At 51.4% G+C, this 14,697-nt stretch overlaps 1 protein-coding gene across 1 annotated transcript in view; it reads left to right on the top strand.

The window, feature by feature from the left end:
• The window catches only part of MYO1H (myosin IH), a 46,184-nt gene extending 31,680 nt beyond the window's left edge, over positions 1-14,504 (top strand). Inside the window, exons 19-31 of the mRNA XM_047088522.1 lie at positions 1,749-1,862; positions 4,999-5,075; positions 6,274-6,342; positions 7,665-7,749; positions 8,592-8,751; positions 9,597-9,680; positions 10,459-10,552; positions 10,739-10,794; positions 11,360-11,495; positions 11,909-11,979; positions 12,336-12,433; positions 13,330-13,429; positions 14,478-14,504. Of these exons, the coding sequence (XP_046944478.1) occupies positions 1,749-1,862; positions 4,999-5,075; positions 6,274-6,342; positions 7,665-7,749; positions 8,592-8,751; positions 9,597-9,680; positions 10,459-10,552; positions 10,739-10,794; positions 11,360-11,495; positions 11,909-11,979; positions 12,336-12,433; positions 13,330-13,429; positions 14,478-14,504 (1,171 nt within the window). The remainder of the gene's footprint in view (positions 1-1,748; positions 1,863-4,998; positions 5,076-6,273; positions 6,343-7,664; positions 7,750-8,591; positions 8,752-9,596; positions 9,681-10,458; positions 10,553-10,738; positions 10,795-11,359; positions 11,496-11,908; positions 11,980-12,335; positions 12,434-13,329; positions 13,430-14,477) is intronic.
• The last annotated feature ends 193 nt before the right edge of the window (positions 14,505-14,697 follow it).

The following is a 14,697-nucleotide window of genomic DNA, read 5'->3' on the forward strand; positions in this document are numbered from 1 at the left end:
TGCCAGTGTTTAAGGCATCTCCTCATTCCCCGCCGTGTCTGTCTAGCCCATGTTTGGACAACTTTGATGACGTGTGCTAGTGATGGGCGTGGCCTGGACAGCAGGGAGCAGGGCCTGGGGCTGTACTGTGTTCCCTGGGGTTGGCGTGCCCCTGTGCCTTTGTGCGTACGTGGCTACACCGGGAAAGGTAACCAGGGAAGAACACATGACACTCAGTGCCTGTCTTAATTCAGGCGGCTAAAACAAAGTACCGGGGACTGGGTGGTTTACAAACAACAGAAGTTTATTTCTCACAGTTTGGGAGGCTGGAAATCTGAGCTCGTGGTCATGTTCCGGTGAGGACTGTCTTCTGGGTTGCATGAAGTCCGCCATTCTCTCATATCCTCGCGTGGGGGAAGGAGGGTGAGGGAGATCTCTGGAGGCCTCTGTTACAGGGACACTCATCCCTTTCATGGAGGCTCCCTCATGACCTCATCACCTCCCAAAGACCCCACCTCCTAAAGCCATCACATCGTGGGTTAGGATTTCAGCATGTGAATTTAGGAGTAAGGAGACGACACAAACATTCAATCCATTGCCCTTCATGGACTTGCTTATAAAGTATAGTTCCTAGAAAATAAACCCATTTTTAACAGAGTAAAATGTGGGGTCCTGGGTGGCTCAGTTGGTTAAGCATCCGACTTCGACTCAGGTCATGATCTTGCAGTCCGTGGGTTCGAGCCCCGCGTCGGGCTCTGTGCTGACAGCTCAGAACCTGGATCTTGTTTCGGATTCTGGGTCTCCCCCTCTCTCTGTCCCTCCCCTGATCACACGCTGTGTCTCTCTCAAATATAAACATTAACTAATTTTAAAAAACAGTGTAAAATGTGATTTTGAAATAGTAGGAACCATATAACATTATTAAGGGCGAGAAGCATAGTAGGAGTAACGTAGCTAACATTTTTTTGAAGTCTCGGACTGCGTCCAGTGCTCTCCACAGATTATCTCCCTTCAGCCTTGTGACGGTCCCACGAGAAGGGCTTGTTATTGTTCATGTTGCACAGGGTGAGGAGGTGAAGTGACTTGCCCGGCTCCTGAGCTGGACTCAAACTCAGCCAGGGCAGTCCCGGATATAGTTTCTACCCTTGGTCCACGGGCACTTGGAATTCTGCGTTCTCTTATTTCATTATGTTACAGACAACCATGGTTCTGTCTATGGTGACCACATATAGAAGGGAGTTGTATTGTGTGCTGAAATCAGGTCCGTAAATCAGCATTACGTCCACAATTACCCTTGAAAAATCCCTCGTCACTTACCAAGCACGGTACCTCTTCTTCCTGTGCTGGCCCACGTTCATTTATCTATTCGTTCATCGGCAGACGGACACTTGGGTTGTGTCTACCTTTTGTCTATGATGAGTGATGACACCGTGAACGTTCACGTATGAGCTTGTGTGTGGACGTATGTTTTCATGTCTCTGCGTGTGTACTTAGGAGTGGAATGGAGTTTCTTGGGTGGGGTGTCTGACGATGTCATTGTTCTATGAGGACAGACCAAACCCTCCCCGTTGAGACCGTTTCTCCCTTTTATGTTTCTTGCCAAGTGTGCGTTATTGAATTCAAGGAAGTTGGTATGATGAGTCTGCTGGATTGTGCTGAGTAGCTGACATACCACAGCGGAGCACATCCTGAGCTCTGGAGGGGAGTGGGGGTGGGGGAGGTGAGTGGAAGGTCCGAAGGCTTTCTGGAAGGGCCTCTCCTCTCCCCAGGTACAAGTCCTTGTGCCCAGACACCTGGCCACACTGGCACGGGCCTCCAGCAGAGGGCGTAGAACGGCTGATCCAGTACATCGGCTACACGCCCGAGGAGTACAAGTTAGGGAGGTAAGTGGCCAAGAAATCCCCGTTGAAAAGCTTTGTGCATTGACCTGTATGCGTCTAGAGCCTGGAGATGAATTTGTAAAGGAATTTACATAGATTGACAAGCGGATACCTCCATCCACTCAAGTTAAATTCAGCTCTGTGAAGAAAACACTGCGTGTACCTGCTCACCTTGCTTTGCTCACACAGAATATTGCACAACGTTTCTGAAAGCAGCTGAGTGTCCACAGTTGAGCTCCGTTCTGACACTGTCTACCTAGGTAGTGTCCAAGACCCAAGTTAAGGACTCAGCCTCGCCAGACTGTCTACACCCGCCCCCCACTTCAGATGGCAGTTACAAGTCCCACTGGTCACCTGTGCTTCTGACCACTGACTGGCTAGCTATTGGAGGTTCCCAGGACCCCCTCTTTGGGTTCAATCGATTGGCCAGAGTGGCTCAGGAAACTCAGAAAAAAAAATTTTACTTGGGTCCCTGAGTGGCTCGGTCGGTGGAGCCATCAGCTCAGGACATGGTCTCGCGGTTCAGGAGTTCGAGCCCCGCATCAGGCTCGCTGCTGTCAGTGAAGAACCTGCTTCAGAACTTCTGTTCCCCTCACTCTGCCCCTCCTCTGCTTGCACAGACGCTCGCTCTCTCTCTCTCTCTCTCTCTCTCTCAAAAATAAAACTTAAAGAAAAAGTAAAACATTTCTCTTACTGCATTGCCGGCTTATTACAAAAAAATAGAACTCCAGAACAGCCAGATGGAAGAGATACATAGGGCGGGGTCTGGGGAAGAAGCCTGGAACTTCCACGCCCTCTCCAGGTACACTCAGAACATCAAGCCACGTCTTTTTTTGGCGGGGGGCAGGTGGGAGCGGTTATGGAGGCTTCATTACATGGGCACGATTGACAAAGTCACTGGTCATCAGTTCAACCCCCAGCCCCTCTCCCCTACCTCGAGGCGGGGCTGAAAGTTCTCAGCCTCTCATCTCAAGATTGGTTTCCCTGGCAGCTGGCTCCCATCCTTAGGTTATCCAAGGGGGCTTTGCACACATCACTTCCTTAGCAGAAACTCGGGTGTGGTGTGGTCGAAAGGGATCTGTTAATGACTAGTAAGACACCCATTTCACTCTTATCCCTTGGAAACCATTTCAGGAACAGAGTCCAAATATAACAAAAAGATGCCCCTGTTGCTCTAATTACAAGGATTTTGGGAGCCGTGATACTGGAACAGGACAAAGACCAAATATATATATTTTTTTAATGTTTGTTTATTTTGAGAGAGTACGCACAGGGGAGGGGCAGGGAGGGGGAGAGAGAATCCCAAGCAGGCTCTGCCCTGCCAGTGCAGAGAGCAACACGGGGCTCGATCTCAGGAACTGTGGTTAAGAGTCGGACACTCAACCGATGCTTAACTGGCTGAGCCTGCCAGGCGTCCCCAAATATGTATTTATTATTAAGAGTCACAACATCACAAGCTCCAAGTGGTTGGAAGGGCTCTAGCACTGCCTACGGGAGGAGATGAAGTTAGAAAGGAACCCCGTGTTCTCTACCTCACTCAGGGCTGGGTTGAACGTCTTTGCCTGCAAGATGAGTTTGTTTGGTCTTGTTATTGATCACATGCACGCAGGACCTCTCAGAGGGGATATTAGGACTTCTGTGATGCCAAAGCTCCTCGGGCATCCCAGAAGGTGGTGTTCTAGAACTCCGAGTACATTACTATCGCTGTAGTTGTCCGTGAGCAGGAGAACTTTTGTACACATTGGAAGCGTTTGAGGCAGAACTCAGTGGGGCGAACCGCGAAGATTTTAGTTTGTCCTATAAGTCCTTTTGGTCAGGGTGAATTTGGTGGTAGGGAGCGGTGCCCAAGGGTATAGACGGGCATTCCCAGGCCACAGAGAATCCAGCTCCAGGGATCTCTGCCTTCGAATCTATCAGGGGCTTTGCCTGTCAACTCCTAACTCCCACTCACATATAGACAGCCGTCTGGCCACCTGGTCCCTCTCCATCCTTACACTTCTGTCCTGGGACCTGCTTCAAGTATTAACCACATTTCTAAGCCTGATCCCTGAGGGGAATGGAGCTTCACACAGCCCAAGGGAGGCGGACGAAAGAGGTCATAGGTGGTAAGTTGCCCTCACAGGGTGCATAGGGCAGGTAGAAAGTGATGCATATTGATAATTTATCTTTGCTGGTGGAGGGGATTTCCTTTTTTTTTTTTTTAATTTTTTTTTTAACATTTATTTTTTTGAGAGACAGAGCGTGAGCAGGGGAGGGACACAGAGAGAGAGAGAGGGAGACACAGAATCCGAAGCACGCTCCAGGCTCGGAGCTGTCAGCCCAGAGCCTGACACGGGGCTTGAACTCATGAACTATGAGATCATGACCTGCGCTGAAGTCAGATGCTTAACAAATTGAGCCACCCAGGCGCCCCAACGGGATCTTCTTTTAAGCTGAGACTGGGGGCACCTAGGTGGCTCAGTTGGTTAAGCATCCGATTCTTGATTTCGGCTCAGGCCATGATCTCACGGTTCTTGGGATCGAGCCCCATATCAGGCTCTGCACTGACAGTGTGGAACCTACTTGGGATCCTCTCTGTCCCTCTCAGCCCCTCCCCCACTTGTGCGTGCATGCTCTCTCTCTAACATTTTTTAAAAAGATAAAACCTAAAAAACAAAACAAAAAAAACCCGAGACTCATATTCCTTGTCATCAATCTTCAAAACCTAAGGAATTAACTTCAGGTCAAATCAATGTAGTAGTTTCCTGAGCTGGTAACAAATGACCACAGACTGGCTGGCTTTAAACAACAGAAGAGTGTTCTCAAGGAGTCGGCGGGCTCTGTGGGAGGGTCCTTCCTTGCCTCTTCCAGCTTCTGGTGGCTCCTGACCTTCCTTGGCTTGTGGCCACTTCCCTCCAGTCTCTGCTTCTGTCTTCACATGAACCTCCCTGTGCCTGTGTGTCCTTTTCTGTCTCTTAGATGCACACGCATGCCGGATTTAGGTGAACCCTAATTCTGGATCATCTCTTCTCAATCCCTACCTTGATGACGTCTGCAAAGACCCTATTTCCAGATAAGATCACATTCTGAGGTTCTGGCGAGGGGACACTATTCAAGCCAGCCAATTACTCATGACAACAATCTTTTCTTTCACTTCTAGAACCAAGATATTCATTCGTTTCCCCAGAACTCTGTTTGCTACTGAAGATGCCTTTGAATTTAGTAAACATCAATTAGGTATGATTTTCTTTTTCTTTTCTTTTTTTTTTTTTTTCCTGTCCTGATTTCCGTAGACTGCGAAATGAACTGGCTTAGCTTGGGTTACATCGTACACATGGTGTCTGATCTAATGTAAGAAGCACTCGCTTTGGAAACCCAGAATGAGAACACATGGGTTTATATGCCTTAATGCGTGTTTGGAGGGTAGTCATGGATGCACACGGAAACTTACATGCCGGATTGCCATCCCACTTGTTAGGACCCGAACCTCAAATGAAGCTTTGAACACTTCGTTCATACCAGTATCTGATGCCGGAAGGTGTCGCCTCGCAGCCTGCAGGCACGGGGGCGGGGGGGGGGTGTGGCGTGCGGGGAGTGCAGTGAATGGCAAATGAGGAAAGTTCTGGGGTGGAGGTTGGGGGTGCAAAAAAATGTAAAAACTCCTGGAGGGCAGTGGGGCTTCTCCCTCGAAATCTCAACTGGTCTGTCGAGACAGACCCTGCTGCGTGTACCTGAGTGCTTTCTGTGTGCCAGGTAAGTATTAAGTCCTCTGCCCTCAGGACCTCGTTGTGCTCTTTAAAACTAACCTGCGCAGCTGTATTATCTCCACTTTGCAGTCAGGGAAACTGAGGCCCAAGGTGTTGGTAACTTGCTGAAGGCTGCACAGCTAGTAAGCGGCAGAGCTTGGGTTGGAACATGGGGCTGCCCGCCTTCAGGAGCCGGGCTTGTGACCACCGTCCTTTTTTTGGACCCTGACAGCAGTGGGCACCAATCCCGGGACCTGGTTTCTGGGTGGGTGCTGGCTGCAGGGGGGACCCCAGCGTTTCTAACCAGCCCCAGGGAATGGGATGCCACTGGTTGTGGGGCCCTCAGTGCGCCTGGCTTGTGTTGGGAATTCAGTCCCCAGGTGGAGGGAGGTGGACGGGGCAGCTCGAGGGCGAGCAAGCATGTGGTCCGAGGGCCATGGAACCGAGGGCCAGCAGGCCCCCCGTAGACAGACGGGGGTGGGGAGCTCTAACCACCAAGTCTGTTCTTTACCCTGGAGGGAGGAAGAAGGGAGGAAGGGAGGGAGGATGGGCCCACCCCTTCCCATCTCTTCCCAGTCAGCTCCGCACGGCACACCTCGAGGGCTGCTTCTGACCTGCCCTTGGAAAAGTGCTACCACGCAGGTGCACAACTGAAAGCCATCTCACCAAAACTTTTGTTTCATTTTAAGTTGCAAGAATCCAAGCCACATACAAAGCCTGCCTAGAGAGGAGAGTGTACGTGAGAAAGAGACACGCAGGTAAGAATTAAAACAGAAACGTGCCCGTCTGCAGTGAGCCAGACCTCTGCGGTCTCTCTCATCCCTGCTGTACCTGGAGCTCAGGCCCCTTTGGTGGCTTCTCTCCCCTTGCTCGGCCTTGAAACCTTGCGTGTGTCTCGTCTTTATTCTGTTGACCCGAGATTGCAACGGAGTGGCCCGTATTCCTCCCACGGACGTGGTTTATTGGATCCCACCGCGTGTGCCTGTTTACAGAATAACTCTTTTAAAAGAATGCCAACACCAGGAGTACCTTGGGAACCCGTCTCCTGTCGCTCTCCTGTCCCTTCTCAACCCTGCCCCCCCCCGCCCCCATCTCTCTTTGGAATTCTGCATTTCTCATTGCCTTGTTTTCCTCTATAGCTTTACCATCTATGGATATGTCTCTAAACAACAGTTTTATTGGCTGACACATTTGGAACTTCGTAAGATTATGCTGTTTATATTTTTAGGGATGTGTTTGTTTCCGAAATGCAACCAGTCGACTTGCTCAGGTTTGGTCATTTACTGTCACGGCTGCGTAGGATTGCACCGTATCACACGTTGGCAAACTTTCCTAAAGACCAGATGGTACTGTAGGCTTGGGGGTCACCCGGCCTCGGTCACGGCTACTCAGCTCTGACATTGTATCAGGAAGGTACTTTAGGCTATATGTAAATAAACGGGCATAGTCGTGTGGCAGTAAACCTTTATTTACAAAAACAGATGGCCCGCGGGCCGCAGTTTGCCAACCCCCGTGCCGTATGAGTACTTCATAATTCAGCCATTCGCTGGATAGACGCATGGGTTGTTTCAGTTGTTTGCTTTCATAACAGAAAACAGTGCTGCTATGAGGAATACACAAGAAAGTATTTTTTCTAATCCGAATAACTGAACAAAATCTGTAAAGCACTTAAAAACTGGGAAGCACGTCAGAAATCTATGTGTCCCAATTTACGTATCTCAGTTCTTAAGTGTAGACAACTTAAAGCACACACCAGTTGAGACCAGCCGCGGGCGGCAACAAAACTAACGGGTCCCTCAGGAAGGCCTGGGGAAACTCTGATCCCCTCACGTCATTGTGGGGCTTTCCTTGAAGCTTTCTGCGGCACCCCTGGGGTTCCTCTGTTGCCCTGGTTCAGTTGTCTGAACCGCCCCCCACACTCCCCGTAAGAACTGGTAACACTCACCACTTTTCCATCTCTCGGGCAGAGTGCGGGTGGGTATCCGGATGTTTGTGGAGTGGCTGGATGTTTCTGGAAAAAAGCCATTGTATTTAAATGTGATCGTGCTCACCTTCTAATGCTGGCAGTGAACTCTTTCAGCCATCACACTTGAAGCCCACTGGCGCGGGGCCCTGGCTCGGAAGCTGGCCAAAAGGAGAAAGTGGGCTGTGCGGACCGTAAGAAAGTGAGTTCTCTGTAGAAGGTGGTCGCGGACTTGGCTGAGTTCTTTGGCTTTGTGCCGAAAGTTCCCTTCAGGGTGTCAGCCCCTAAGAATTCAGCTCTGTGGCTTTCCTCTGAGCTCCCTAATTTGACGGTGACCACGATTTAGTACGCTTGTCAGTTTCTCTTAGTTCAAAAGTCGCAAGGTCAGCTGCCCTCCAATGCCAGGCAGGTAAAAAAGCGAGTTTCACGAGCTGGGATAAGACGTAAGGCATGGTGGGGACTGCGGCTAAGTCCATTGCTTTCTTCTGAGCTCCCTAAATGGACAGTGATCACAATTCAATACGCCTGTCAGTTTCTCTTAGTTCAAAAGTCACAAGGTCAGCTGCCCTCCAATGCCAGGCAGGTAAAAGTGAATTTCACGAGCTGGGATAAGATGATAAGGCATGGTGGGAACTGCAGCTAACTTTGGAAAGCTCAGTCCACCTCAGAGGGGCAGTCACTACTCCAGCTGACTGCTGCCTTGGAGAAATGCCAGCTTAGTGTTGCCACAGATTCTTGATAACCAGCCCCCCCTCCCCCTCCGCCCGCCCAAGTTTGGGTGGAAATCTGGCTTTCGTGTACTATTTCCCAATATTGTTGTTAGCAACTAATTCAAACCACTCAAAACAAAACCAAAGATAGCATGGGTGAAATAGAGCACATTTTCGGGGCAGACCCAACCTGTGGGCCATGTAACGGTAGTCCCACCTGGCGACCCAAACAACCTGCACCATTTCGGCCTCCTTTGCAAACAGGTGGGGAGAGAGCCCGAGGCTCCATGAAGAAATGGGCCAGAAAATTAACAGAAACCACTTGCCGCTTCAGGTTCATAAAGGGATTCATCAACCGCAACAAGCCTCTCTGCCCGGACAATGAGGAGTTTATCGTGTTCGTGCGGAAGAATTACATCTTGAACCTCCGGTATCATGTCCCAAAGAACGTCTTGGACAAGAGCTGGCTGAGGCCTCCTGGCATTTTAGAAAATGTGAGGATGACACGCAGATTGTTGTTGCAAGTGACTCGGGCAGCGACGGGGCTCAGCTGGTATCTTTGTGCCACCTCCCTTGGCTCGAAAGGCTTTAGCGAAGCACTTCTTTGCAAGGCTGTCCTATGAGAAATGTCACTCCTCTCAATTCGTACTCTCAAGCCAATGGAGGTTGGTTAGCACGGAGCATTTGCGAATAGCGCTACCCTTGGTGTGGCCTTCCTGATGGCTTATGATGACTGTCACCTAGAACAGCGTTTCTCAAAAAAAGGTCCAAGGATCCTGTGTCTGGAGCACAGTGGGAGCCTCTGTAAGAAACCGGGCCCCAGCCCAGGTCCACTGAGCAGTTCTTAGAGTCTTTTTTTTAACCGGGTCCTCGGGTGACTCAAACACATTCAAGTTCGAGAAGCAGTAGCTTAGCAACGGTGAAAAGGTAACGCAAGGTTGGAAGATTAGTTGCTTTCTCGGACTTTAAAATACTAATGCTGTACTGGGGCACCTGCGTGGCTCAGTCAGTTAAGCGTCCAAGTCTTGGTTTCAGCTCAAGTCATGATCTCGAGGTTCATGGGATTAAACCCCACGTCAGGCTCTGTGCTGACAGCAAGGAGCCTGCTTGGGATTCTCCCTCCCTCCCTCCCTCCCTCCCTCCCCTCACCCCGCCCCTCCCCACCGCTCATGCTCGCTTGCTCTCAAAGTAAATAAACTTAAAAAAAAAAAATACTAATGCTGTACTTGAAATCGGACTGAATTCGACTTGCTTTCAGAGCCTCTGTCTTGGTGGCCACAGTCCAAGACTGGGTCTGAGTAAGGCGGGTAGAGCAGACGTGCGTGTGTTCTCCACACAGGCCTCGGACCTGCTCAGGAAGATGTGCACCAGGAACCTGGTTCGGAAGTACTGTCGCGGGATCACGGCCGAGAGGAAGGCGCTGGTAAGGACGGGGAGCCCGGGTGGGCGGCGAAGGTGCTGGAAGGTCCGGGGTGGGCGGCGCTCGCCCACCATCTCACCTGGGAGCCCAGGGGTCACACCGGGCTCATGCCTCCTGCATGTGTTGGGGATGGAACACAAGAAGGCCACTTAGGTCAGAGCCCCTTGTTCAAGGACAGATGTTGCAAGTGCTTCTGCTCACGCTGTTGCCATGGGAACACAGCCCAGATGGCCCCTGCGCTGCACGGAAGGCCGGGCCCCTTCTCTGCTGGAGGGTTTTGTGTCTGCTTGTCTGCAGGTCCGTAAAGCGCTAGAGAGTCCTCTCTCAGGGTCTGCGGGCCGCACGATCTCTGTTGCAGTCACTCAACTCTGCGAGCAGAGCACGGAAGCTGCCGGACAGCACACATGAATGAATGGCGTAGCCAGGCTGCAAAACAAACAAACAAAAACTTAGAAACAACCGGCAGCAGGCTGGATCTGGCCCCCGGGGCTGGAGTTGGCAGGCAGACCTCTGACCCAGAAGGAGGAAACTGCTGTCTGAAATTCTGAAAATTCCCCTGCTGGGAAGGGAGTGCAAGAGACCAGCACGAAATGTCAGCTCCAGTCTCTGCCAGCGTAATTTTTAGGGGCACTTTGGCCAAAGCCTGGAATGTGCTGTGATTTCCGGGCAGAGGTATGACGAGGCCTCTACAGCTGATCACGGAGAGTGAGCTGTGCCACGGACCTCCGTCCCAAGGAGCCCCACGGCTCCCACTTTTGTATTTCCCTCTCTCTGTTACCAGATGCAGCAAAAGGTGGTTACAAGTGAGCTCTTCAGAGGGAAGAAAGAAGGTTATGCAGAAGCCTTAAACCAGCCCTTCGCCAACAGTCGGATCGGTAAGCGCGTTCTTCTGTTTGTGCACTCGCTTAGAGGGTCAGAAGATGACGCCTGACTCCGGAGAGTCTCCTGGCCCATAGTTGAGGTCTTGGTCACAGAGAGACGTAAACCCAGCAGGTACCAGTGGCTTTTGCACCACGATGGCGTTTAGTTGACGATTCACTGTGCTCCGATTCCCTCCCCAGATGAAGGAGACATTAATCCCAAAGTACTTCAACTCATCAGCAGTGAGAAAATCCAGGTAGGGAAGTGTTGTGTCCTGGCATCAGTCAGGATTCCCTTACGAAGCGTGAGAACAGGGTCCGTCTTCTGTACAAGGGGTGTCCAGAAGTGCTGTTGAACTGCAGGGGTGCATGGGGATGGACAGGGTTCACAACCGTGATGCTCTGGGTATTAACAAAGACTGCAGGGCCCGCATGATCCCTAGGTACCTATTTGCTGTTCTTACGGTCCTTATCTGTCACCCCAGGAACCGGGTTGGGTTTTCCTATGAAATTGAGTGAAACACAGCCATGAAATTCATCGTTAAACACCCCCTATTAGCAGCAGCAATGTGGCGGGGTGCCAACATGGCACAACTTAGTAGCCATGCGCCATCTGGGCAGGTTACTTCAGCTCTTGCTGCCTTTGTCCCTCTGTGTGTGGGGGTGGCAGGGTTACGGAGAGGCCCCGGGGTTCCATGGCAGGAAGCGCTGTGTGGTAATACCTGCTCACAGATAAGCAGGTGAGTGCTGGAAGTAAGGAGCTCAGTACTCCGCCCCCTCCGCCCGCGGAGTCCCTTCATGGTGACGGTCACCTCTTCGCAGTACGGTGTCCCGGTCATTAAATACGACAGGAAGGGCTTCAGGGCGCGGGAGCGGCAGTTCCTCCTCACTCAGAAAGCGGCTTACGTGGTGGAACTTGCCAAAATCAAGCAGAAAATAGCGTACTCGGCACTCAAAGGTAAGAAGCCAGCGACCGTATGGCTGTTCACGGGGTCGACTTAGCTTCTGGGCTCACCAGTTAAGAAGACACCCTCCAGTGGAACACCAAAGTGGAGGGTGCCCTTAAAGCCTGGGGCTGCCGGGGCCTGGCCTGTGCTTCTCTTTCTGGCATAAATATCAACGGCCACCCCTTCGCTCCAGTATCCAGCTTGGATAACCGTCCCCTTCTCCGATGACCTGTGCTGTATCCCAAGCACAGCCCTTCACAGCCTCACGGCATGCTCGTTGCTGGAGTGTGCCCTTCTTCCTGCTGGGCCCAGCTGGGAGGGAAAGAGCGTGGGGTTGGGGCACCCCCAGGTATGCCTCCTCTTTTTTCCTGTATTGATGTCACGTTGTCCGGTTCCCGGTCCCTAACTCTGGATCTGTCTTAAGGGGTCTCCACCAGCAGCCTCAGTGATGGAATCTTCGTCATTCACGTGTCGCCAGAGGACAGCAAACAAAAGGTAATTGCCGGCCACCCGTCTCTGCTGACGGAGACCACTGCCACGATATTCAGTTGCCTGCCGCAGAGCCTTGGTGTTGGAGGGTGTTTTCCTTTTGAGCCACTGCTCCCGGGGTGCCTGGGTGGCTCAGTCGGTTGAGCGTCTGACTTCAGCTCAGGTCATGATCTCACAGTTCGTGAGTTCGAGCCCCGCATCAGGCTCTGTGCTGACAGCTCAGGGCCTGGAGCCTGCTTCGGATTCTGTGTCTCCCTCTGTCTCTCTGTCCCTTCCCTGCTCACGCTCTGTCTCTCTCAAAAATAAAAATTAAAAAAACCTTTTAAGCCACTGCTTCTGGAACAGCCATGTCTCCTTCTCAGGGGGATGCCATCTTACAGTGTGAACATATCTTTGAAGCCATTACTAAGCTCGTCATGCTGGTGAAGCAGGGGAACATTGTCAATGTCGTCCAGGGGAGGTAGGTGGTTTTGCCCAGCGATCGCTCACTCACATAGGGAACCGTGGTCTCACATCCCAGTTCTCCAAGGAGGGCCTTATGTTCCTGAGGGAAGCTGTCACTGAGTGAAAGGTGGACCTCTGGGCCAGAGCAGGTGACGTCCACACCCTTCCTGTTGATAGTTGTTGTTCGGGACAGTTGGCCAAGCACAGTGGGCCCGGAGCTTTGCAGGCTGCCTACAACTGATGAGGGCAGAGTGGCAACATTACTTTAGGACGGAAAAGAAAACCATCTGACACGGAGATGGGGTGCTCTTACTCGATTCTCTCAGCTCTGAAGGATGGCCACGTTTTCCATGTCAGGGGCACAAAGCGGCTAAGCAGCAGGCCCAGTGTCACCTGGCTGGTTGGGGACGGTGTGGGGGTTCCTGAGGCCATGCTGGATTCTCGTTCGCAGATGGAATCAGGAGGCGCTGTGCCCCCCCCCCCCCCAGCCCCTGGGAAAGCAGGTCTTCCTGCTGCCCCTATTAGGTCTGAAGCCACCCTAATGTCATGAGCAAATCCATTATGTACAAGAGGGGGGCACAGAGCAGGGTTGGTTTTGCTGGACCTCACAGGGAGACCCGCCCCCCCCCCAGCCATGAGAGTTTCAGCAGGACCATATGTAGGTGGCTCTTCAGACATCAAATTGGCCCCTTGAAGGACTGAACGTGCTAAAGTGATTTGAGAATAACCACAGGAACGTGGTGAGTTTTCTCCATTACGGAACTGGTGGTCTTTTGGGAACTCAAGTAAAATAAAACTCTAATAAAACAGGAATTTGATCTTGAAACCAATAAAGCTGCATAAGTGAATTTCTTTTGTAGACAAGAGGCAAAAAAGAAAAGGTCAGTAATTGATGATTTTGTGTATTTTCAGTTTACGGTTTTGTATCAGTCCTGGAAAAGAAGGCATGATCGTTTTCGATACGGGACCAGAAGAGCAAATCTATAAAGATAAAAATGGACAGTTAACCGTGGTGAGTGGCTGGCAGGGGAGGGAGGCGTGAGCAGTTTGACATGAGAATATAGACTGTTCATTTCTCCCTCTGTTCTCGATTCTGTATCAAAACAGGAAGGTATGGATACCAGGGGTACAGATTCACACAATGAATGAAAAGGGGGAAAAAAAAGCAAGTTCACCTCCCAGTTTTGGTTGTTAGTAAACAGGAAGTTGACGTTCAGTCCTTCTCGGTTTTAAAGGTCGAAGCCACCTTTTCACTGCCTGGTAAGGGCCTTACGCCTTATCACAGTGGTTCTCATTCGTGTTTCCAACGTTGGAGTCTCCTGTGAGTTTCCAAAAGTACCAGTGCCTGAGTCTCAGACGCGGTGATGTAATTGGCTTGGCGGGGGCGTGGCCGGGGCTTTGGAATGTTAGCACTCTGGTCGGATCAAGTGCAGCTGGAGTGCTCCATGCTGTGCCCTCCCTCCCGGGTCCGACCATGCTGGACCCGGCATCTCAACATTCCTCACTGTACCAGGAGTACACAGAGCTTAGTTTGATCCGATTTTGCTAGGAAATAGCCCATTACAACCTGAGCGGGCTGAGTGTTTTAAGATGTCTTTTGTATATATGCACCCGGTATCCTTAGTTGATACAAACGAACGAGGAAACGGTCTGTCGACATATGGAATGTCTTGTACCTATTTTAATTTATATCCCCTTAACTATGAAACTGTGACTGTGGATGTAAACAGCACCCAAAAGGCTTTTGTGATCCAATTGCCCCTAAACGCCTTCAGGGAGAAGTTGAAATCTTTAAGTACTATTTTGGATTTAAAGCATCAGAGTTTTCAGTCTACGTGCTGTCTTAGGGGCATGACCTTCAGGAGTAATTCTGTCCTGAGTCACACGGCCTGACTGGCTCGGGCTGAAGATGCCTTTTCTAAATCCCATTTCCTTTTCTAAATGCCCTCTGCCTCAAGTCCGGTGGGGCTGGCTTCTCCAGGCTGGTCCACACCCACTGCCCCGCTGCGGACCACCGGGTGAGAAGAGGGCTCTGACCTAAGTGCGTCCTCTCCCCCAAGGTGTCGGTCCGCACGACTTCCTCCTGACCTCTCCGGTGGCTGGTTGTGCTCCGGCTGAGGAAAGTGCCCAGGAAGTGGGGGGCTGTCCAGGTGGCTACACCTTCCGGGAAAGGGGACAGCAGCTCTAGCAAAAGGAGATCCCATCTGAAGAGACTGAGGGGCACCTGTCCCCCTCCCGGCTCTCTGCTGCCCTGGGGAGCCGAAGTCAACTCTTCAGGGG

Source organism: Lynx rufus, unplaced genomic scaffold (genome assembly GCF_022079265.1).
Source record: "Lynx rufus isolate CCGP_SWC_20201006 ecotype Redwood Valley unplaced genomic scaffold, mLynRuf1.p SCAF_24, whole genome shotgun sequence".
NCBI classification, from domain to species: domain Eukaryota; kingdom Metazoa; phylum Chordata; class Mammalia; order Carnivora; family Felidae; genus Lynx; species Lynx rufus.